General features: G+C 44.0%; 1 protein-coding gene across 1 annotated transcript in view; it reads left to right on the forward strand.

Moving 5' to 3' along the window:
- The window catches only part of LOC126457076 (dehydrogenase/reductase SDR family member 11-like), a 49,011-nt gene that overhangs the window by 20,055 nt on the left and 5,913 nt on the right, over window positions 1-23,043 (forward strand). Inside the window, exons 2-4 of the mRNA XM_050093077.1 lie at window positions 13,316-13,478; window positions 16,779-16,908; window positions 22,833-22,962. Of these exons, the coding sequence (XP_049949034.1) occupies window positions 13,316-13,478; window positions 16,779-16,908; window positions 22,833-22,962 (423 nt within the window). The remainder of the gene's footprint in view (window positions 1-13,315; window positions 13,479-16,778; window positions 16,909-22,832; window positions 22,963-23,043) is intronic.

The raw sequence follows: 23,043 nt of genomic DNA on the forward strand, positions 1-23,043 counted from the left end.
TTCCAGAGCTAATTGTTCGAATTTTTCCATGTAAAAATTTGCAATCGTAGGACTTAATGGGTTATCCATGGTCACACCATCAACCTGCTCATAAAACTCATCTTCCCACTGGAACTGACTAGAGGTAAGGCAGTGTCTGGAAAGACCAGTCAAATTCGTTGTGAAAACATACGCTATGTAAACCATAACTTCGTTTTCTCAGTAGTGTTTTCATTGATGACCCTGCTTTCGGTTTTGGATTTGATTCTGGTTACGACGTGAAAATACTATCTAAGCAGACAAACAAATGATTACAATTTCAGAAAAAAATGAGTGATTTACTCAAAAGGAAGAGCTTCACACATTGAGCAAGTCAATAAGGCGTTGGTCCACCTCTCGCCATTATGCAGGTGATTTAGTTGTTGCGTGTCCTGCTGAGCGGTATCGTGCCAAATTCTGCCCAATTGACGCGTTCGATGGTCAAAATCGCCGAGTTGGTTGGGAGGCCCTGCCCATAATGCTCTAAACGTTCTCAGTTGGGGAGAGACTTGGCGACCTCGCTGGCCAAGACAGAGTTTGGCAAGCACGCAGACAAGCAGTAGAAAGCTCATAAAGTGCAAGCGAGCAGTATCTTGTTGAAATGTCAGCCCAGGATGGCGTGGCATTAAGGGCAACAAAACGGGGCGTAGAGTATCGTCAATGTACCGCTGTGCTGTAAGGGTACCGCGGATGACAAACAACTGGGTCTTGCTAAGAAAAGAAATGGCACCGCAGACCATAACTGGCGGTTGTCGGGCCGTATGGCGCGACAGTCAGGTTGGTATCCCACCATTCTCCGGGTCGACTCCAGACACGTCTTCGGGCTGGAATGTCATTGATGGGAGTAGAATTGTCTTCAGTATGAGCCCTGCTTCTGAATGATCCTCGATCACCGGTCTGAGATGCCATTTCTTTTCATAGCAGGACCCCTTCGGTTGTTATCCGTGGCATCCTTATAGCACAGCGGTACATTGACGTTAATCTACGCCCCATTTTGCTGCCCTTATTGGCTCGCCGTCCTGGGCTTACATTTCAGCAAGATAGTGATCGCCCGCACACTGCGAGACTTTCCGCTAATTCAATAAAATTCCTGTTTGAGGCCGCATCTGTAAAACACCGACGTTTCGGCGCCAGTCCAATAAGCACAAGGTTAACTGAACACGAGAGATCTATCCGCCCCAAATACAATACAACAAATCAGCGGTGGCAGAACATCAGGAACAGTGCAGGATGAAGATCGAATTTCGAGAGGCCCGCGTACAGGCGAAACAGCCGTTTAGTTGGAGGAGGAAGTTAGAGAGGCTATAGAAATAGCCAAGTGACCCGACAGAATAGAGAAGACTGGCACCGACTTCCAGCGTCTTGGCTGCCAGCAGTGACAACTTTTTTTTTTTTATTTATTTGGCCTTTGAGTGTGTACTCAATTTAGCCATCGGCAACACATAGTGACACTGTATACATAATTGAATAAACAAATACAGAAATGCATATTTACAAGAATAAAAAGCTTAACTGTTACAGTTTTGTACATAATGTTTTAAAAATTGAATTGAATTGCATTGGAAAATAATTAAAAGTGTCTTCGCTTACAATTCATACCAATTCTGAAATATCCTCATCTCAAGACATATTTATAATTTACGTACACCATTAAAACCTACAGATTGTAACCAGTACTATTGATGAAGTTAACTATCACTTTATATAGACGAACGTCTTTAGTACACAAAAGAGAAGAAGCTGATTGAGGAAGATGGTAGCCCATACTCAGCAATGTCTTCAGAAAGACCAACCGTTCACGGTCAAATTTGGGGCACATAAATAAGATGTGGTTGACATCAGCTTCCGACTCAGGATCACACTCACATGGTGGTGAACTGTAAACGTTGATCCGATGTAGATGTTGTGGGAAAGAGGCATGATTGAAGCGGAGTCTTATGATGGTAGAAATCGTGGATCGGCCCAGATGTGTCCTCATGAACCACGGCTGTGAAGGAATCCGAGGTTGTAGCACTGCGTAATAACCGCCTTTTGTCTGTTGAGAAACATTCCACATTTCCTGCCATTGTTGTCTTGCGTAATCCTTGACTTCACATAAGTAGTCTGTATAAGGAAGGTGCAGATCTAGGACGGTGCCTAAGGTTGCCGCTTGTTTGGCTAATGCATCAACTTCATCATTATAGAGGATACCAGAGTGGGAAGGTACCCACAACAAATGGATCGTCCGGCTCGTGCGTGTGCAGCGAGTATATTCAGATATCACATCCAAGGTATAACTGTTGGTTGTTTTGTTCCATCGACTGTACTGAATGTTTTTAAGAATGCTTTGCGAGTCAGATACTATCAATATCTTGGGGAAGGAAGTGCTAGAGACAAACTTAAGTGCTTCTAAAACTGCCACTGTCTCCGCCGTAAAAATAGAAGTGCTCGTAGGCAGTTTGAAGGTTTTGCGGATCTGGATTTGAGGACAGAAAAAAGCGCATCCTGTACACTCTTCTTGCAGAATTTTGGAGCCATCGGTATATACACAGAGAAAACCCGGCCATTGTGCTTGAACGAGACGATTGAAGCCAACGTTGACATTAGTACTGTCCAGCCAGGTCGTACTTAAATAATGGACTGGGATCTCGGAGCAGAGCGTTTGAAGATCATATTCAAAAACAGGTAGATGCGCTGAACGCCGTATAGAATGTATGACAGGTGACCAAGTGTCAAAGCTGGCACAAACGGCTGGCACTTTATTCCTTCCGTGGGATGCAATCCACAGTCGATAAATGCAGTCTCTACTTTGATAGACGGAACTATCCATAATGGCCATGCCTTGAATGTAGAGTTTGTCCGATAACATTTGGCGCCTAGTGTTCAAGGGCATCTCCCCTGCTTCTATTAAAAGGGCGTTGGTGGGCGTCGATCGCATGGCTCCAAGACAGGTACGAATGGCTCTATATTGAAATCTAATTTGGAGAGATGAATCTTTGACGCAGTGTGGTAGAATTGACAGCCATAGTCTAATAGAGATCGAATTATTCCTCGGTACACGGTGAGTAAAACACTCTGGTGCGCTCCCCACCAGACACGAGTGAGTGATCTGATTATATTTAAACCTTCTTCACACTTGGTAACGGTGGATCGGATGTGGAGCGCCCAGCTTAACCGAGAGTCAAAAATCATCCCCAGAAATCGAACGTGAGATTTTATTTGGAAGGTGTACTTGCCACCGGTAATGTGATCTTCAGTGCGAGCTGTCGTCGACTTGGAGAAGGGAACGACTGCTGATTTCTCAGCCGAGATCTCCAGCCCATCGAGAGAGAGCCACTCATCGATGTGTGCGATGGTTGTGGTTAATGCCCTTTTGGCCTGAAGATATGAAGCAGCAGTAGAACAAACACATATATCATCAGCATACCGTAGGATTTTTGTGGGGGGAGTAAGTATGCGTTCTAGGTCGTGCGTATATAGAGTATACAGGAGAGGCCTTAAAATTGCACCTTGCGGCAAGCCCTGGGAGACATAAAAAGGTCCGATCATGGTACCTTTGAAACGGACGTAGATCGTTCTTTGAGTAATCAGGGTACTGATACCGTAGATCATCCGTGAAGGAATTCCGAATCCTGCCAGTTTGTCCAAGAGTATCGGTATTTGTATGTGATCATATGCTCCCTTAACGTCAAGAAAAGCTGCCACTACTGTCTCTTTCGTTTGAAAGGCTGACGTGATATCCATATTAAGCAAAAACAGGTTATCCATGGTCCCTTTGCCTTTTCTGAAGCCGTATTGACTCCGAGGCAACAAATTACTTTTTTCAAGCCACCATTCTAGTCTCCTTTTTACCATTCGTTCCAGTGTTTTTGCAACACACGACGACAAGGCAATAGGTCTATAATTAGTACCGACATTTGGATCTTTACCACTTTTGAGAATTGGAATTATTACTTGCGTCTTCCATGTTGATATGAGGTCTTTCTTCATCCAGTACTGATTAAAAATGTTCAAGAGAAAGTCTTTCGCTTCTATAGGCAGCTGTGCAAGCATAGAGTAGTGTATATGATCAATGCCAGGGCAACTGTCGCTCGATACTTTAATAGCTTCGTTGAGTTCTTCTTTAGAGAAAGGACGAAGGAGAACATGATAGCGGTCTTCTTCAGCAGGGAACCGATGGCTTAAAAATGGCACCGTGGGAGGAGCGATTGTATCTATGAATTCCTCTAACCAGGCCGTGGTAGCAGGGGGGGAGGAAGACAGTCTTCTTGTTCTAAAAGCTTTTATTTTATGCCAGATGCTTGCCATACTGGTTTCATTATTTAGGGACAGGCAAAATTGTTTCCAACTGCCCTTCTTTGTTTTCTTCAGGAATTTGTTAACTCGCGCATTCACTTTTTGCACAGCCAAGAAGTTGTCCAATGAAGGATTCTGACGATAGGTTTTCAAGGCGAGTCGTCGCTTCGCAATTTACCGAGAGCATTCAGAATTCACCAAGGAGGAGAACGGTGCTTCATTACTGTAAACTCTTTTTTCTTAGGGATGCTGATGCCAGCTGCGACGTTCATAGCATTGAGTAGAACTGGGTATGCATCTTCGTCCCGTAAGTCACGTCTCATATTTGCGAGTGCCCGCCGAACCGTTTCCTGATAAGAGGCCCAATTGGCTTCCTTGATTTTCCACGCACTATTAGAGTAACAGATGTGCGTAGTATAGACGTCGATGTTAATGTGAAACTCTATTGGGAGATGATCGGATCCCATTGAATCCTTTTTAACGCACCAATTAGATATTTCAGTAAAGCAGGGGGTGCAAAGAGTTATATCAACTGCGGAGGGTCTACGGAGAGGTGAAGTTATCATAGTAGGAGAGCCATCGTTGAGTATCACTAGGTTATTATCTTCGATAACGCTTATCAAGGTCCTGCCGTTCCTGTCTGTCACGTCTCCTCCCCACACTACATGGTGGGCATTCACGTCTCCAGCTACGATAAAGGGAGGACGAAGCTGACTTATTAATTGTCTCCAGTCATCTTCCACGATACTGTGGTGGGGAGCGTTATACAACGAGACAACTGTAAAGGTTTTGTGGGCAGTTCGTATCTCCACAGCAACTAATTGAAGGTTGGTGACAGGTACGTGTAACGGGTGTGATCGATGCGGCAGCGAAGTTTTTACCAGTATAGCTACGCCGCCCTACCCTTCGAGGCGGTCTTCCCTTACTATAGAATAATTTTGAAAGCGAACAGTTCGTTCGAATTTGAACCAAGTTTCACATAACAGAACGATATCAGGCTGACTTACGAACAGTTCTCGTTGCAAGCTTTCTCTATTAGAATTAGCCGATCTCGCATTCCACTGCAGTACTTTTAAAGCCGCCATAATTTAGGGAGAGAGAGATTTAAATATGCCAGTAACGAGGTGCCGGGTATCGGAATTGTTCATAGCTCTATTTCGTCTCATGTTTTGCATGACAATATCAATCACATTTATTATCTTATCTATAAGTTTAGCATGACCTTGAGGCTGTCGTTGATTCGGCGCTTGTGGGGTTGCTAATCTGTGAGCAGCAGGCTGGTATGGATTTTGGCTGATAAGAGTGAATGAATGTTGCATGGGATATAACAGCTTGCGGTACTGAGACCACTCACGAACGTTACTTTGGTTGTTTACTTGCGCCTGCCGCTGGGGAGGCCGGTAAGCGACGTGTGTCTGCTGGGGCACAGTTGCACACTGAGTTGCGTCCCCACTTCCGCGTTGTTGACTCTGCATGCTTGCGGCGGGCGGCGGCGGGAAGAGTTGTGGGTTTTGAAAGTCCGGAGAGCTCAAATTTGTTGGAGCAGGAATGATAGGAGCCGGCAAGTGATGTTGTTGAACCCCGGTGACGGATGCATAGGTTGGCATACGAGCAATAGACAGCGCATCCCTGAAGTCAATGTTGTTGAACGTAGCTAATTCTTGAGCTCGTCGCCGTATATGGTATTCCGGGCAGGAACGGTCCGTGGATGCGTGTTGTCCCCCGCAATGAGCGCAAATAGTGATAGGTGAGACACGGGATTCAACATTATGAGGACCACTACATTTAATGCATCTCATCTGAGATCGACATTGTTTGCTGATGTGCCCGTAACGAAGACAATTAAAGCACTGCCTGACAGTTGGTACATAAAGGTCTACGGGACATCTTGTTCCGTGAATAGACACGGCTTCCGGTAAGGTTTGAGAGTCGAAGGTTAACAAACAGGTCTGCAATTTAACGATTTGGTCTTTACCATATCTCTTCGTAAACCTCCGAACGCTTACAACAGGGAAGGGAGATTGTACGACTTCCAAAATCTCCGATTCTTCAAAGTTGGTGTCTACTTTCCTGATTACTCCGATCTTATGGACAACAAAGGAAGGAATGTATGCTTCTATATTTTTTGATTTTAGTACCTCACTGGTAACTAGGAAATTAGCCTTGTCTGGGGTTTTCAGTTCCACCTTAACTTTTGTTTTTCCTGCTGAAGAGATGTTAAGTATAGATTTCTTCACTTCTTCCATGGAAATATGCTATAATTTCCCTAGTGCCACAGGGTGCAAGCGGCCTAAGTTTTTGTCCAAACATTCCATGTAAACTACGAATGGTCCCCTGTCTGTACGTTTGTAAAAGTTGAGAGACCTCGGAGTAGGTGCAGGTCTCACAGGAGGGGTGTTAGTTGCAGCATGTTGGTTAGGAGTGAGCCCAGAAGCAGTTGCTACAGGGGGTCAGCTACATTTGAAACGTCAGTTACAGGTAAGAGTTGATTAGCGTCTGCTGTGAAGGTTTTGGAATTTCTTAAATCCAGACTGACCTCACTTTGTCGCTTGTTTCTCGTAGCGGAGAAGCTGGAGGAATCCTGTTCCGATAAATCCATATACTCTTCTGCCGGCTGTATTCCAGATTCTCCCCGAACAACTGCTAACGAGTGGCTGATCACAGCCGCCGTGTTGTCCAATGTAGTTCCTGGAGGAGCTGGTAAGGGTGCTGCATCTGGATGTCGCCGCTGGGCAGGTGGTTGTTGTTGATGTTGTCCCATAGGGGCGTCGAAGTCACCACCCCCTTCTCCATACACCCCACCATACATGGCGGGGCTTGCCGTCACCGATAGTAATGTCAGGTGTTAATGTGCCTAACAGAAAACCGTACCAAACGAAAGCTGCGTCACACGGAAGAGCGACCGCGTAGCACGTCTTAACACTTCCGCGTCTGCAAGCGAGCAGTGACAGCTTTGCGGAAGGACAGCTATCGCAGAGCAACAAGCGCGCGGTTGGCCACAGCGGTGGAGGGTACACAGAGCGCTGACGCGCCCTAGCCGATACTAGGAAGTTGCAGTCGCCTCTCAGTCTCCTATTCACCGATTTCCACCAATGGTAAGCAGTAAAGGAAACTCCAATGGAAAATGCCCATTTCCACCCATGACAATACGTAATGCAAAGACCAGTAAAATGAACTCCTAATACGCTTTCTCCTCACCCTCACATCCAATGACAGCACTCCTCCATAGTATATAAGTATCCAAACTACTGCTCATTCAGCAGTTAGCAACATACCCTGAGGAAGGCGCCTTGCAACAGTCGCCGAAACGTCGGAATTTTACAGATGACAATGCGGCTTCAAACCCAGAAGAATTTTAATGACCGTGACAACGGTCGCGGAAGCCTACGTTTACATTCCCGATACTTGTCATCGTGCTTGCCAAACTCAACCCTGGCCAGCAAGGTCGCCGGATCTCTCCCCAATTGAGAACTTTAAGAGCATTATGGGCATGGCCCTTCAGCCAGCTCGGGATTTTGACAACCTAACACGCCAGTTGGACAGAATTTGTCACGATATCCCTCAGAAGGACATCCAGCAAATGCGTCAGTGGCAAATAGAATAGCCGACCGGGATGTCCGAGCGGTTCTAGGCACTACAGTTCGGAACCGCGCTACCGCTACGGTCGCAGGTTCGAATCCTGCCTCGGGCATGGATCTGTGTGATGTCCTTAGGTTAGTTAGGTTTAAGTAGTTATAAGTTCTAGGGGACTGATGTCCTCAGAACTTAAGTCCCATAGTGCTCAGACCCATTTGAACCAAATAGAATAACTACTTGCACAAGGGCCAGAGTTGGACCAACGCGTTATTGACTTGTTCAGTTTGTGAAGCTCTTTCTCTTGCATAAATCATCCGACTTTTCTGGAATTGTCATCATTTGCTTGTCTGTACTAGTACATCACTTCTACCGACTTCCGGCGCGTTCGGATAATCCCTTGGTGGTGCTTCGTTTCTTTTTTTGTGTGTGTGTCTTATAGTGTATTAGAGCATCCCCTCTAGGTCCAATTCACACAAACATTTAACAACTAAAACGTATTCCATCTAAACACACATAGGCCTTGCAGCGGCCCCACTGACAGTAGTAGATAGGAAATCACTGACTCCTCCAACTGCTGGCTCAGACTGGAGGTGAGTCGCAACCAGAATGCAAGTGACTCTACAGCCAATGTTTTCGTCAAGTACCACAGGCACGATACTTTTCGTGTGCACTGCTGCTCAAGAGGACACACCACTGCGATTGTCCACTTGAGTATATTAGCACAGCCACCTCTGGAGCCAAGACGCAAGTCGCCGTCCTTCTACTCCAAACAGGAACCCATGTCCGCGCATTGACAACAAGGTTCGTTGACTGCTAGCTCTCGCCCGACTCAACCACCCTGTTCCACTGTTGGCCACGCGAACTTGCATCTCCGCCCTTACAGCTCTCGCCCATCTCAGTTGCTCCCTTCTTGTCCTTCCACAGTGGCTCTGCACGGACTGCCTTCCTCTCCGGCCAAGGCTTCACACAGCTCGAGCGTGGCGACCTCTGACTGACTGGGTGGCAGGAAGACTCATCGCAACGGACGGAAATGCAGTCTGTCGTAACTCACGGCACACTTGTTCTAAACGACACATCCATTTATTATATTCCAAACAAGTTCTACATTTAAAAAAATAATTTATTCTCTGATACTATGAAGACCAAGAATGAAATGTTTAGATTAAAAAGAGCGTAAGACAGGGATGTAGTCTTTCGCTCCTACCGCTCGATCTATACATCGAAAAAGCAATAATAGAAGTAAGATATAGGCTCAGGAGTGGAATTAAAATTCATAGTGAAAGGATATCAGTGATATGATTCGCTGGTGACGTTGCTATTCTCAGCGAAAGCGTAGAAGAATTACATGATCTACTGAATGGAATGAACAGTCTAATGAGTGTAGAATATGAACTGACAAGGGAACCTCCCCATCGCACCCCGGTCAGATTTAGTTATAAGTTGGCACAGTGGACAGGCCTTGAAAAACTGAACACAGGTCAATCGAGAAAACAGGAAGAAGTTGTGTGGAACTATGAAAAAATAAGCAAAATATACAAACTGAGTAGTCCATGCGCAAGATAGGCAACATCAAGGATTCTGTTAACTCAGGAGCGCCGTGGTCCCGTGGTTAGCGTGAGCAGCTGCGGAACTAGAGGTCCTCGGTTGAAGTCTTCCCTCGAGTGAAAAATTTACTTCCTTTATTTTCGCAAAGTTATGATCTGTCCATTCGTTCATTGACGTCTCTGTTCACTGTAATAAGTTTAGCGTCTGTGTTTTGCGACCGCACTGCAAAACCGTGCGATTTGTAGACGAAAGGACGTGCCTCTCCAATGGGAACCGAAAACATTTGATCGCAAGGCCATAGGTCAACCGATTCCTCCATAGGAACACACGTCTGATATATTCTATACGACACTGGTGACCGCATGGGCGTCACATGACAAGAATATGTTGTCGACCCACCTAACTTGTGCACTTGGCGAATGGGTAAAAAGATTCTTCTACCTTGCCCGATTTAGGTTTTCTTGTGGATGTTTCGATGTTTCTTTAGGTGTAGCGTCCCCATACTATGGCGCAGTTACCTCGCATCGGACGGACGGACGGACAGATAATAATTGTCTGAAAATAAAAAATTAAACTTTTCGCTCGAGGGAAGACTTGAACCAAGGATCTCTCGTCCCGCAGCTGCTCACGCTAACCACGGGACCACCGCGCTCCTGAGCTTAGACTGTCCTTGATGTTGCTTATCTTGCGTATGGACTACTCAGTTTGTATATTTTGCTTATTTTTTTCATAGTTCCACACAACTTCTTCCTGTTTTCTCGATTGATCTGTGTTCAGTTTTTCAAGGCCTATCCACTGTGCCAACTTATAACTTAATCTGAGGGGGGTGTGATGGGGAGGTTCCCTTGTGAGAGTATATCGAAGAAAGACGAAAGTAATGAGAAGTAGCAGAAATGAGAATAGCGAGAAACTTAACGTCAGAATTGATGGTCAGGAAGTAAGTGAAGTTAAGGAATTCTTCTACCTAGTCATGACAGACAGAGCAGGACGACATAAAAAGCAGACTGGCACTGGTAAAAAGGGCATTTCTGCCCAAGAGTAGTCTACTAGTGTCAAACATAGAGCTAAATTTGAGGAAGAAGCACAGCACTGTATGCTACAAAAACATGGACTGTGAGAAAAACGGAACAATAGAGAATCTAAGGATTTGAGATGAACCTCTACAGAGGAGTGTAGAAAATTAGGTGGACTGATAAGGTAAAGAACGGGGAGGTTTTGTGCAGAATACCTCAAAATATGCTCATGTGAGTTATCACTTTTTTCAGCCGTCCCCTTCAATTACACTAAAGTACAAATAAACTAGCTGGCATAAACAGGATATTTCGCTATGACGATGCGTGGGAATCAGTGACGCAGCATGCAGGCTGCGAGCACAAAGAACTATCCTGTCGTTGGACAATCCCACCATAATAACACCTCGTAATACTGTCAAAAACGCGTTGGCGATGTGTGCTCTAGCATTTCCCTCCCTGAAATAACTTTCTTTTCCTCAGTTATTAGATCTCTGAGGAAAGGCTGCAATATATTGTTCGCGTGCCTACCAGAACTAGGCGGAAAAAAAAATTGTTGCAGTAATTTATATTACACTAATTACTGACCACAGTCAGATTTTTACATAATATAAATCCTCTACATGTAACTGATGAGGATTTTCAAAACTACAGCGTTTGCTTGGACCAGTGCTGTTTAAAATATGCCGTATGTAAATGATCCAGTAGAAAGCGTTGGATGCTCTTTAAGGCTGTTCGCAGATGATGTGATTATCTATAACAAAATAGCAACGCCAGAAGGCAGTAGCGATTTTCAGAATGACGTTCACAGCAGTCTGATCAGTGGTTCAGGCTCTAGCAGTTGACCCTGAACGTAAATAACTGTAACTAGTTGCGCATACGTAGGACAAGAAAGCCACTACAGTACAACTACACTATTCGTGAGAGACTGCTGGAAACGATATCTAGGAGTAACTATCCAGAGGGACGTTTAGTAGAATGGTAGCATAAAACAATTGGAAGGAAAAGTGCGTGTCAGGCTGATATTCATGCGAATGTAGCTCACCCACGAAGGAAGTGGCTCATAATGCACTTCTTTGACCGATACTTGAGCGTTGTTCATCAATATAGGATCCTGACCAGGTAGGAACTGATAGAAGAGAGAGAGATTATTAGCCCATGCTTTATTTAAGACATTATTATTTATGTGTGCAGGTTCAATAATTCATAATTTAAAGGATTCTCAGGATATTCGTTTTATAGGCTCAATGTTAATTTTATACCTTTAACTTCTGTTTGTTTTAATGATTCTAGTTTATCTTTGTGTGGTATACCTTTTTTGGCAGGGTTTTACTCAAAGGACTTGATTCTTGAAATGGTTTGTTTAAGATGAATTAATTGTTTAATTTATTTTTCTTTATTTTTTTCTACTGGCTTAACTGTTTCTTATTCTTTTCGTTTATTTTATTATTCGATATCTGGGGATAATAATTTTTATTCTAGATTTTCGTTTGATGATAAGGGTTATTATATTTCGTTTGGTATGATTGGTTTATTGTTTGTTGCTGTTTTTGGTGGTAGTCTTTTATCTTGATTAATTTTTCCTTTTCCTCATATGATTGCTTTACCTTATTATTTAAAGTTTTAGACTATTACAGTTGTTGTTTTAGGTGCTTATTTGGGTTATCTTATTTCTAAGTTTGATTTTTCACATAATTTGTTTTCTTTAAGTATGCTTCCTTTTGTTAGATTTGCTGGTTCTATATGATTTATACCTTTTCTTTCAACTAAGTTTGTTAGATATATTCCTTTAAAATTAGGTTATTATTCATCGAAATCATTTGATTATGGTTGAGGTGAGTTATTTGGTGGCCATGGTTTATATAGATTATTTATTTATTTAATTGGACATATTCAGGGTTGATATGATTCTAATTTCAAGATTTATCTTTTAACTTTTATTTTTTGAATATTTATTTTAGTGATGTTGTTTTTCGTGTACTTAAATAGCTTATAATTAGAGCGTGACACTGAAGATGTTAAGGAAGTATTTTTACTTTTAGGTATTTATAAATATAGATATATTATTTTTACAGTGAAAATGTAATGTTTTATTTAAACTATATAAATTTTAGAAATGTTAACGGAGTTTAACCGCTAATATAAAAAGTTAGCAGCTTTCATATTGGCTTTACATTTCCTTAATTCGAACTTTATAGTTCAATTATATTATTAACAGTAATACGCCTCTTTTTGGCTTCAATTAATAATTTCGTCATGGGATTGTTTAGTCAGTGCCAGAACGTTACCCGGATCCTCAACAAACTACATTGGGAGACGTTACAAGAGACGCGTTGCGCATCATGGATAGGTTCACAACTGAAATTTCGAGAAAGCGCTTTCCGAGAAGAGTCTGACAGCATATACACCTCGCGTGATGACTACGGCGAGAAAATTAGAGAAATAAGAGCCAATACAGAGGCGTACCGACAATTATTTTTCGCGCTAGCAGTATGTGACTTGGTGAATGGACACACTACCGTTGATTTGTCAAGTTTCTGTTTGAATTCGTGAACAGCGATATTTGTAGCAGAGGTCACTGCCACAACAGTATGTCGAGTTTCACAGCGCAACGATTTTCCCTTTCCTCTTTCCAAGGCCGCTCCTATCTCGTCTACTTCTTTCTCAGTTAAAACCGGTACGCCACCCGCCACAGTGTCCGCACAGACGGCCCAAGAGGCAGGCAACGACCGCAAGGCTGCCCACACAACAGAGCACCAGCGCTTGCACCGTGCATGAAACAACATGTCTAACATTCTGTAGTAGAGCAACATATCAGGGCCGTGTTTCATATCGCTGTGCCATTGTTGTCTTATGAAGCATTTACAAGCGTTCTTTGTGTTTCACCTTAGGCCCTTGAAGTGAAGGGGTCGCCAGGAAAACTGTACGCTCTTCAGGGAGACGTGGGAAAAGAAGAAAGCATCCTCTCAGCTTTCAAGTGGATTAGGGAAAACCTCAATGGAGTCGACATCCTGGTCAACAGCGCTGGTACCGACTACGACACTGATTTTATATGTATGTATGCAAATATTTCAGATTTTAAAGAATTTTCCTTGAATTAATGTATAAATGATCAAAAATGTGAAAAATGCATTATCAAACTTCTTGGAAGGGTAAAACTGTTTACCGGACCAAGACTCGAAGTTGGGACCTTTGCCTTTCATGGGCAAGTGCTCCACAAACTGAAATGCCAAAGCGCGACCTCCGAAACGTGAATCCATTTGCGATAGCTCAATTGGCAGAGCAATTGCTCTCGAAAGCCAAAGGTCCCGAGTTCGAGTCTCGGTCCGGCACACAGTTTTAATCCACCAGGAAGTTTCACATCAGCGCAGACACCGCTGCAGAGTGAAAATTCATTCTGAATGCATTATCAGCTACAGTAAAAATTTACTAATATTGCAGCGTATCTATACATTTTAATATCGACAAAGAAGTACGATACACGTGTGTCGCCACTGCGAACAGAATTAACGCCTACTGGTCCGGCACTCTGGCCAGGTTGGGTGCAGCCTCAAGATCTCTCGTCCACACTCGTATGGTAAATGGCAGGTTGACTTCCTGAGCTGTTATTCCACAGAAACACAATAAATGCTTAACACAATTTATATGATTCACAGGACGATCTCCTCTACTGTGGTGTGTGACAACTGTGGTGAAAATGACATTCAGATCTGTATTTAACATAAAAATGTCTGGTGAGTTACAAATTATGAATTGGAGATTGCGCCTCCTCAGTGATACCTATCGAAAGTAGCACAAAGGCCAAATAAAAAAAGGACTTAAAAATGTGTTTGTTTCGTGCAGTACCTAACGTGAAATCAACGTTCAGATAGGTACATGAAATTGCAATAGAAAACTAATGTCACTTCAATAGCTCGCTAATGCAATAAGCACGGCCCCTATGACCACAGACCAAAATACACACGGCCTCTATCCGACGATAAAACACAATGTGACCTATACTTATCATGGCCACTTGCGTTCCATACACACAAGAAATTATTAAGAAACAGCAACTACCACTAATTCGTAAAACCAGAAAATTATAAATCTATAACTAAATTAAGAAATGACGTTCAAGTGATCCAGCTACCTTCAGCATGCGACTAAGCACCAAATCCAAACTTACAAATGCGAGGCGCTATTTCTAGCCACTTTAGTAACATAATTTCATGGCCGTTCCAGAACATAACTCGCCTTGCCACCACTGTAGTGAATTTTTTGCTGGCCACTAGCACGAGCAACTGCAACAGACAACAGTCCTTAAGTACACAATAATATTCACTATATATAGAAGGAGAACTCCACCACGAAAGCTTGGCGATTAACTTTTTCTTCTTCATGTGAAATTCACACGCCACCCATCCACATAGCTCTCGAGGTATTAGCAAATCCTGTTCGCCACTGGCCAGCCATGTCAATACAACTTTAATACTTTCCGGCAGCGGCCAATGCTTTTTCGTTGCTCCAACTCAACTGGTCCTCACGGCATACGGCCGTGCCACGTGACATCGTGTCGGCCACTCCGCACAACGACAACATCGAAAGCACGTCACGTCACAGACTGACTCGGTTCATGCGCGGACCCACCCTCCTCGACTTGCGCACGCGCGCCACCATAAAAATCCTGCCTCAAAGACGCAAAGAGAACAAGGCACATGGACAACGATCAAAGATGGAAGTAAGAAACGATATCGCCTGGCGCCAGAAACCCACCGGATCAATCTCCCCCCCACAAAGATGACCGGGGGTGGGGGGGTGGGGGGTTTGTTAGGAACCGCGGCAGACTGTGGGGTACCCCGGTTCCTGAGTTTAACCTGGTTTAACCTGACTGAGATGCACCCTGGAATTACGGCCAGACGAGAGATCCTTGACTACAAGGTTGACCGGACTAATGATTTTCAGTATCCGGCGCGGGCCCCTGAATCGTGGCATAAGCTTGCCATTTGGACCAAACCCGGTACCGCCAGCAACATCCCTGACGAACACGAGATCCCCGACCTTACCTTTGTTATACCGAGTGGCTTGGCGCCGGTGGGCCAGATCGATATTAGCCCGTTTCCAATTTTCCCGTAAACTCGCTGGAGTAACCTGGCGTGGATGAAGGACGTTAATGTCCCATAAATTGGAGAGTGGCGAGTTCGGGACATAAGCAAACATTAAACGGCTAGGTGCAGTGCCCGTGGACTCATGCCTGGCAGAGTTGAAGGCTTGGCTTAGCCAGGGTAAGGTAGCATCCCAATGCGTAGGTGTTCGTGAATGATAAATGCAGAGAGCGGCCTTCAAATTCCGATTGACACCCTCTGCGAAGGATGACTTCAGATAATAGGGAGTAGTTGCGATGTGTTTGATCCCATTAGCAAGGCAAAACCCTTTCAACACCTTAGATAAGAAGGTGGGAGCGTTGTTGGAGGCCCAAACCAGGAGATGATCCTAGACAGCTGTTGCACCGTAATTTCGGCAGTAACGCCACGAGTGGGCAGAACCCACGTGAAACGGGTGAAGGCATCAACAACAACCAGTATGTACCTGTTTCCTCTTTTAGTACGGGGCAGAGGGCCGATGTAATTGATAAAAATCCGATCCAGGGGGTACTCTTCCCTACCTGACTGTAACAACCCCTTGCTCGGACCCGCATCCGGTTTGGCACGCCTACATCGAACACAGTCCCCTACGAATTGCCTAACGTCCCGGTAGAGCTTGGGCCAAAACATACTTTCACGAACGCGGTTCAGAGTTTTATAGAATCCTAAATGTCCCCCAACGGCCGAATCGTGAAAGACCTAAGTACCATGCCAATTAACTCCTGAGGGACACATACTTTAAATTGATCCTGATCTTCCTGTCTACAGAGACTCCCCTTTCGAAGACAATAACCCGGGACAACCTCTCCATCAGCCAATTGTTGCCTGATGGGTCCCCAGCGCGGATCTTGGGCCTGTTTGGCGGCTAGGTCACAGAATAGCCCAGGAGTTTCGGACAGAAGAAAATTGGTCTCAAGGATAGGTTCTACTGATTCCTCATCTTCCGGAGAATGGCCTGAAAATACGCGACTCAGAGCGTCGGCTACTTCATTCTCACTCCCTCTAATATGGCGAACCTTAAAACCAAAGTAACGAGTCATGAACAATGAAAATTCAACATTAGCACAACACGTACCACGGCTCCTTTTAACTTGTTCTTGATAGATTTCTTTTTTTAAGCATACTTTTATAACCTGCTTCTTGCTCTGAAATTGTTGCGCCAAACTGCGATTTAAATTATGTAACCATATTTAGAAAAGTGACTGATGTTCAACTGTGTTGACTTTTACAGCCGGTAAAACAGAACACTGGAGACAGATGTTCGAGGTGAACGAGCTTGGCCTGGCCATCTGTACTAGGGAGGCGGTCCAGGACATGATGAGGAGGGGCGTCGACGACGGCTTCATCATCCACATCAGCAGGTAGGAGCCAGCGCTTACGTGGCGACGCTCGTAACACACACACACACACACACACGTAAGCAGGTAGATGATGAGGCTCCTAAAGGCGACCGCCCCCACTCCCCCCTCCCACACCTCCTACCCACACACACACACACACACACTTTCACGTAAGCAGGTAGGAGCCAGGACTTTGATGAGGCCCCTACAAGCGGCCATGCACACACACACACACACACACACACACACACACACACATGTACAAACTTCTGTGAATAATTTGGTAAGTAGATGCTGCAGTAGTGACTGTAGTGGGACTAATTCTAGTAGTGATTCATCTGTCACCCAAGCAGTACTTTACATCCTTGTTGACATTTAGATATATACTACTTTTCTTCTTTTAGTGATACTAACGTTCCCAAAATTCTTGGTAACCAATAATCAAATGCTTACTGACGTAAAGAGTTCGCAATCTCGATACTGATGATGAACGTTGCTACACTCTTTGTTGTCATACGACGTCCGTATACATTTGTACATAAAGTGTGGGTGTCAATGGTACATTATGATATTTCACACAAGAAAGAAGTTCTTTTTCGACCTAGCTGCGTTCATTGATGCCAAATTTAAATACACTCCTGGAAATTGAAATAAGAACACCGTGAATTCATTGTCCCAGGAAGGGGAAACTTTATTGACACATCCCTGGGGTCAGATACATCACATGATCACACTGACAGAACCACAGGCACATAGACACAGGCAACAGAGCATGCACAATGTCGGCACTAGTACAGTGTATATCCACCTTTCGCAGCAATGCAGGCTGCTATTCTCCCATGGAGACGATCGTAGAGGTGCTGGATGTAGTCCTGTGGAACGGCTTGCCATGCCATTTCCACCTGGCGCCTCAGTTGGACCAGCGTTCGTGCTGGACGTGCAGACCGCGTGAGACGACGCTTCATCCAGTCCCAAACATGCTCAATGGGGGACAGATCCGGAGATCTTGCTGGCCAGGGTAGTTGACTTACACCTTCTAGAGCACGTTGGGTGGCACGGGATACATGCGGACGTGCATTGTCCTGTTGGAACAGCAAGTTCCCTTGCCGGTCTAGGAATGGTAGAACGATGGGTTCGATGACGGTTTGGATGTACCGTGCACTATTCAGTGTCCCCTCGACGATCACCAGTGGTGTACGGCCAGTGTAGGAGATCGCTCCCCACACCATGATGCCGGGTGTTGTCCCTGTGTGCCTCGGTCGTATGCAGTCCTGATTGTGGCGCTCACCTGCACGGCGCCAAACACGCATACGACCATCATTGGCACCAAGGCAGAAGCGACTCTCATCGCTGAAGACGACACGTCTCCATTCGTCCCTCCATTCACGCCTGTCGCGACACCACTGGAGGCGGGCTGCACGATGTTGGGGCGTGAGCGGAAGACGGCCTAACGGTGTGCGGGACCGTAGCCCAGCTTCATGGAGACGGTTGCGAATGGTCCTCGCCGATACCCCAGGAGCAACAGTGTCCCTAATTTGCTGGGAAGTGGCGGTGCGGTCCCCTACGGCACTGCGTAGGATCCTACGGTCTTGGCGTGCATCCGTGCGTCGCTGCGGTCCGGTCCCAGGTCGACGGGCACGTGCACCTTCCGCCGACCACTGGCGACAACATCGATGTACTGTGGAGACCTCACGCCCCACGTGTTGAGCAATTCGGCGGTACGTCCACCCGGCCTCCCGCATGCCCACTATACGGCCTCGCTCAAAGTCCGTCAACTTCACATACGGTTCACGTCCACGCTGTCGCGGCATGCTACCAGTGTTAAAGACTGCGATGGAGCTCCGTATGCCACGGCAAACTGGCTGACACTGACGGCGGCGGTGCACAAATGCTGCGCAGCTAGCGCCATTCGACGGCCAAAACCGCGGTTCCTGGTGTGTCCGCTGTGCCGTGCGTGTGATCATTGCTTGTACAGCCCTCTCGCAGTGTCCGGAGCAAGTATGGTGGGTCTGACACACCGGTGTCAATGTGTTCTTTTTTCCATTTCCAGGAGTGTACTTTCGATTTCAGTCCCAAGTGGTTCGAACTTCAGGCTTCTTACACGGATGCAAGACCTGATCTAAATCTGCAAAATATGTCGTCTCTTGACACAGAGCAGGACAAAATATATTAATGGATCAACATAAGTCCTAAGAGTCCTTACTCATACCGACTGACACACTCGAACTATTGTGGATTTAGATTGAAAATTGCGTACTTGTCAAGTGCTCGAAGTTGCAGCTATTAAAACAAAGATATTTTGACAACTAAGTGTTATCTCGTTTCTTTATCTGTAAAATATTGCTAAACACTATTGGTTGAGTTTCTGCTTCAGACCTAAAAATTGTAGCAAAGGCACTTATATTTTCTTGTGAATACTCACTTGATCTGTATTAATTTTACAAATGAGACTACACAGGTCATCCCGGCGTGTTTTATGGGCTGATAGCTTCTTGTCTGCAAAACTGTCGTAGGAATATCTTTAACTGAAGAGTAATTACTTTTGTGTACTTTTTCCGAGGGTATCGGTAGTAGATATATGGTTCTAATGCTGTATGTCACACACCAAGGATGCATGATACAACGGAAAACGTACGTATATGTCCGTTAATTGGTTTAAAATAGTGTTAGTCGAGCTGTTAGTACTAATTATTAAATCTTTCTGAATATCGCTGTTGATTAGTGTCTGAGTGGGAGTGGGAATTTTTCATCCTATGATAGAAACGCTAGTGACAACATGTGTTACTTTGGAACCAGGGAAGATGCCTGACATCAACAATTTTATTCCGTAATTCTCTTTAACACTTGCTGAATGATGCTGACACTAATAAAAAGTATCAAAATATCTACTGACAAGAGTATGATTCCGAACACTAACTTTTGATCCACGGTTATAGAATATTACAGTCGGCTAGTAACGCTATAAAACTGTTACGGATGAAATTAAAAGCGCACTGTAAACATAACGCATCGGCACCTTTCATACAACTTACAAGAAAAATGTGACCTGCACTATTTTATTACAGTTGCTAAAAATCTACCTGGTGAACAGTGTTTTACGGTATTTCTCGACAATACTGAGTTCGTATGGAAACGATCAATAAAGGTCGGGCACCTACGAGAGCTGCAGAAAGAATACTGGGAAATTTTTCTTAACTATTTTGTTAAATAACTAGCTTATCGTTCGCTGCTTCGCTTGCATAGACTGTGTGGTATGCACAGAGGGTTTTTCTTTTTCATTAATCGAGTTTATAAGTTACAAGTTTTAAAACCTTCTAAACTTTTCACGCCAATTAAAGCCATAGAAGAATGGTTTTTTCCGATTGTACTTCCTCCCAAAAAGCGATTCTGGTAGCTGGAGTCCAACGTTTTTGGTTAGTCATGACTTTTGCGTTCTTGCGGTGATATTTCAATAAAAACTTTCGTCCTCTAACACATATTTTTTTATACCTAATCGAGAAGTGAAGTAACAGTTTTCATAAAACTATATTCAAATTTTTTTTTAAATGACGAAATATTTTCTTAAAAATACTTATCCACTATTTCATACTTTGTGAGACTGGATTTTCAAAACCCGTGAAACATGTGATTTTTATTACTAACAGAGGACCCAAATACAAATTTTCGCTGATTTAGGTTTGAAAATGCTTTCATAATGAAATAATATCTTAAAATTTTCATCCCCAATTTCACCTCTTTAGGGGGCTGAATTTCCAAAACCACTGAAAGATGTTTCCTTTTTTTTGCTTCTAAGCGAGAAGTCAGTTAGCAATTTTCATAGATGTAGCTTTAAAATGCATTAGTAATTATATTTCGATGCCATAACCACCTATGAAATTTTCGATCATTTTTCTTAAAAAATAAGAGAAATGACAGTCTTTCCTCTTTTTCTCTTTCTTCGGACCTCACTATTAGAATGTTGTATCATTCTGGTACCATGATTTCTGTTGTACGCCATTTACGACTTTATTTTGGTTGTGAAGTGCATTACCCTGTCATTCCTGTAAAATGAAATATTTCGTATACTTTTGGCCTTTTAAATTAGTTAGGAGTAGTCAGTTTTGTGACACAATGATCACTCGTCATAAGCGCGCTGTCGTTTTCACATTCCGACATTTGTAAATTGAACCTATATTTTTAACGATGTCTAATTGTAATTATTATTATTATTACTATGCAGGCTATTTCTTTGCACTGAAAACAATGACACAGTCTTACGTCACCAACGACCACTTCTGGTCCTGTAGCAAAACCCGCAAGAGTAAAGAAATAATCTCTTATAAATTCATTTTATACCACAAAAATAGTGTAAGGTTCAACGTCTTCTTCCCAATTTTCATAACTGTACGTTTTCTTTTCTCGTTGGCGTTGTGATTTGTCTTCCCTTCGTCAGCATGGTACATTCTTATTTAAATTTAAAAATCACAAAAATCCTCACTGGAGGGAGAGGATACATTACGGTTCTGAAATGAAACGTTATGAGGTATCTAGAACAGAATGGCTTCCCCTATTCTAATCGGCGTGAGCCGGTCGCTGTGGCCGAGCTGTTCTAGGCGCTTCAGTCCGGAACTGCGCTGCTGCTACGGTCTCAGGTTCGAATCCTGCCTCGGGCACGGATGTGTGTGATGTCCTTAGGTTAGTTAGGTTTAAGTAGTTCTAAGTCTACGGGACTGATGACCTCAGATGTTAAGTGCCATAGTGCTTAGAGCCATTTGAACCATTTTTTAATTGGCTTGGACTTCCGAACATCGGTCATGAGAACCCAACTCGCGCTTTTCTCATATCACATCGCGAAAACGAAGGATTGGACCAACGAGTGGCATGCTATTTTTATTACCTTCTGGAAGGCATTTCACGTTGTATCGCACCAGCACTTATTACAGAAAGGTCGACAATATGGAGTATCAAACGATACTTGTGAAAGGATTAAGAATTGTTTGGTGAGGAGGTTCCAACATGTTGGGTAGAGAGTCATCTACAGATGTAAAAGTAACTTCAGTCTGCCCAGAGAAGTGTGTTGGGATCCTTGCTATTCGCGTTATTTATTGATGATCTGGCAGACATTACCGTAAAGTCACACTTTCTGCAGATGAGGCAGTTATCTGAAACGACGTACTACCTGAAAAGAAACGGCAGAAATGTCCAGTAGGATAATGATAAGGTTTCAAAGAGATGCTATGATTGGTTACTTGCTTTAAATATTCAAAAATATAGAACTGTGCACTTTACAAAATGCATAAACAAAATATCCTATTAGTACAATTACTATGAGTCACAGCTGGAAACAGTCGACTCATACAAATATCCAATGTTATTTATAATTCGTCTTGATTGCAAAAAATGTTTATTCACATGTCCGGTCTCGGTTCCTCTAGAACCATCTTCAGATCTGCAATTTCGGTTACAGGAGTAACCCGTCCATACACAGCAACCTTCGCATGCTGCGGTTATCCCATCAAACATTATGTCTGTTTTTTTTTTTTTTTTTTTAAATCATACAAATATCTTGACGTAGGGATTTGTCGCGATATGAAAAGGAATGATCGCATAGGCTCAGTAGGAGATAAGGCACGTGGCAGACTTCGGTTTCTTGGTAGGACGATGAAACAGCGGAACTGTTGGGCACGTGAAGACAGACACAGACTATCCCGCGAAAGACTAGCTACAAAATTTCAAGAGCCAATGTTGAGGAGTCTAGGAATACACTAGCACCCCCGACGTATCGTTGTCATAGGCACTGCGAAGACAAGGCTAGATTAATTACAGCTCGCGTAGAGGCAGACTGGTAGTCAATATTGCCGCCCTCCTTTGCTCTGCCATTAATTTCACAGCACTTCGCAGAATTTGAATTTGATGCGGAGCAACCTGAGCTTCGGCGACGCTGTATGAGTGACTTTCCTTTCCAGCATTTCGGCCCATATCCCGACGCTGAGTGACGGCCTCGGGATGCACTCAGCCAACAAATCAGCCGTGAGGGTCATGGCTGAAGGACTCAGGAAGGACCTCGTCGCCAAAAAGAGCAATATTCGTGTTGGGGTAAGACAACATTTCTCGTCCTGTCAGTAACATATACGTACCTAGAAATTCTTTGATTAACGTGTTGTCACTGTGGTCTTC

Source organism: Schistocerca serialis, chromosome 2 (assembly GCF_023864345.2).
Source record: "Schistocerca serialis cubense isolate TAMUIC-IGC-003099 chromosome 2, iqSchSeri2.2, whole genome shotgun sequence".
NCBI classification, from domain to species: domain Eukaryota; kingdom Metazoa; phylum Arthropoda; class Insecta; order Orthoptera; family Acrididae; genus Schistocerca; species Schistocerca serialis.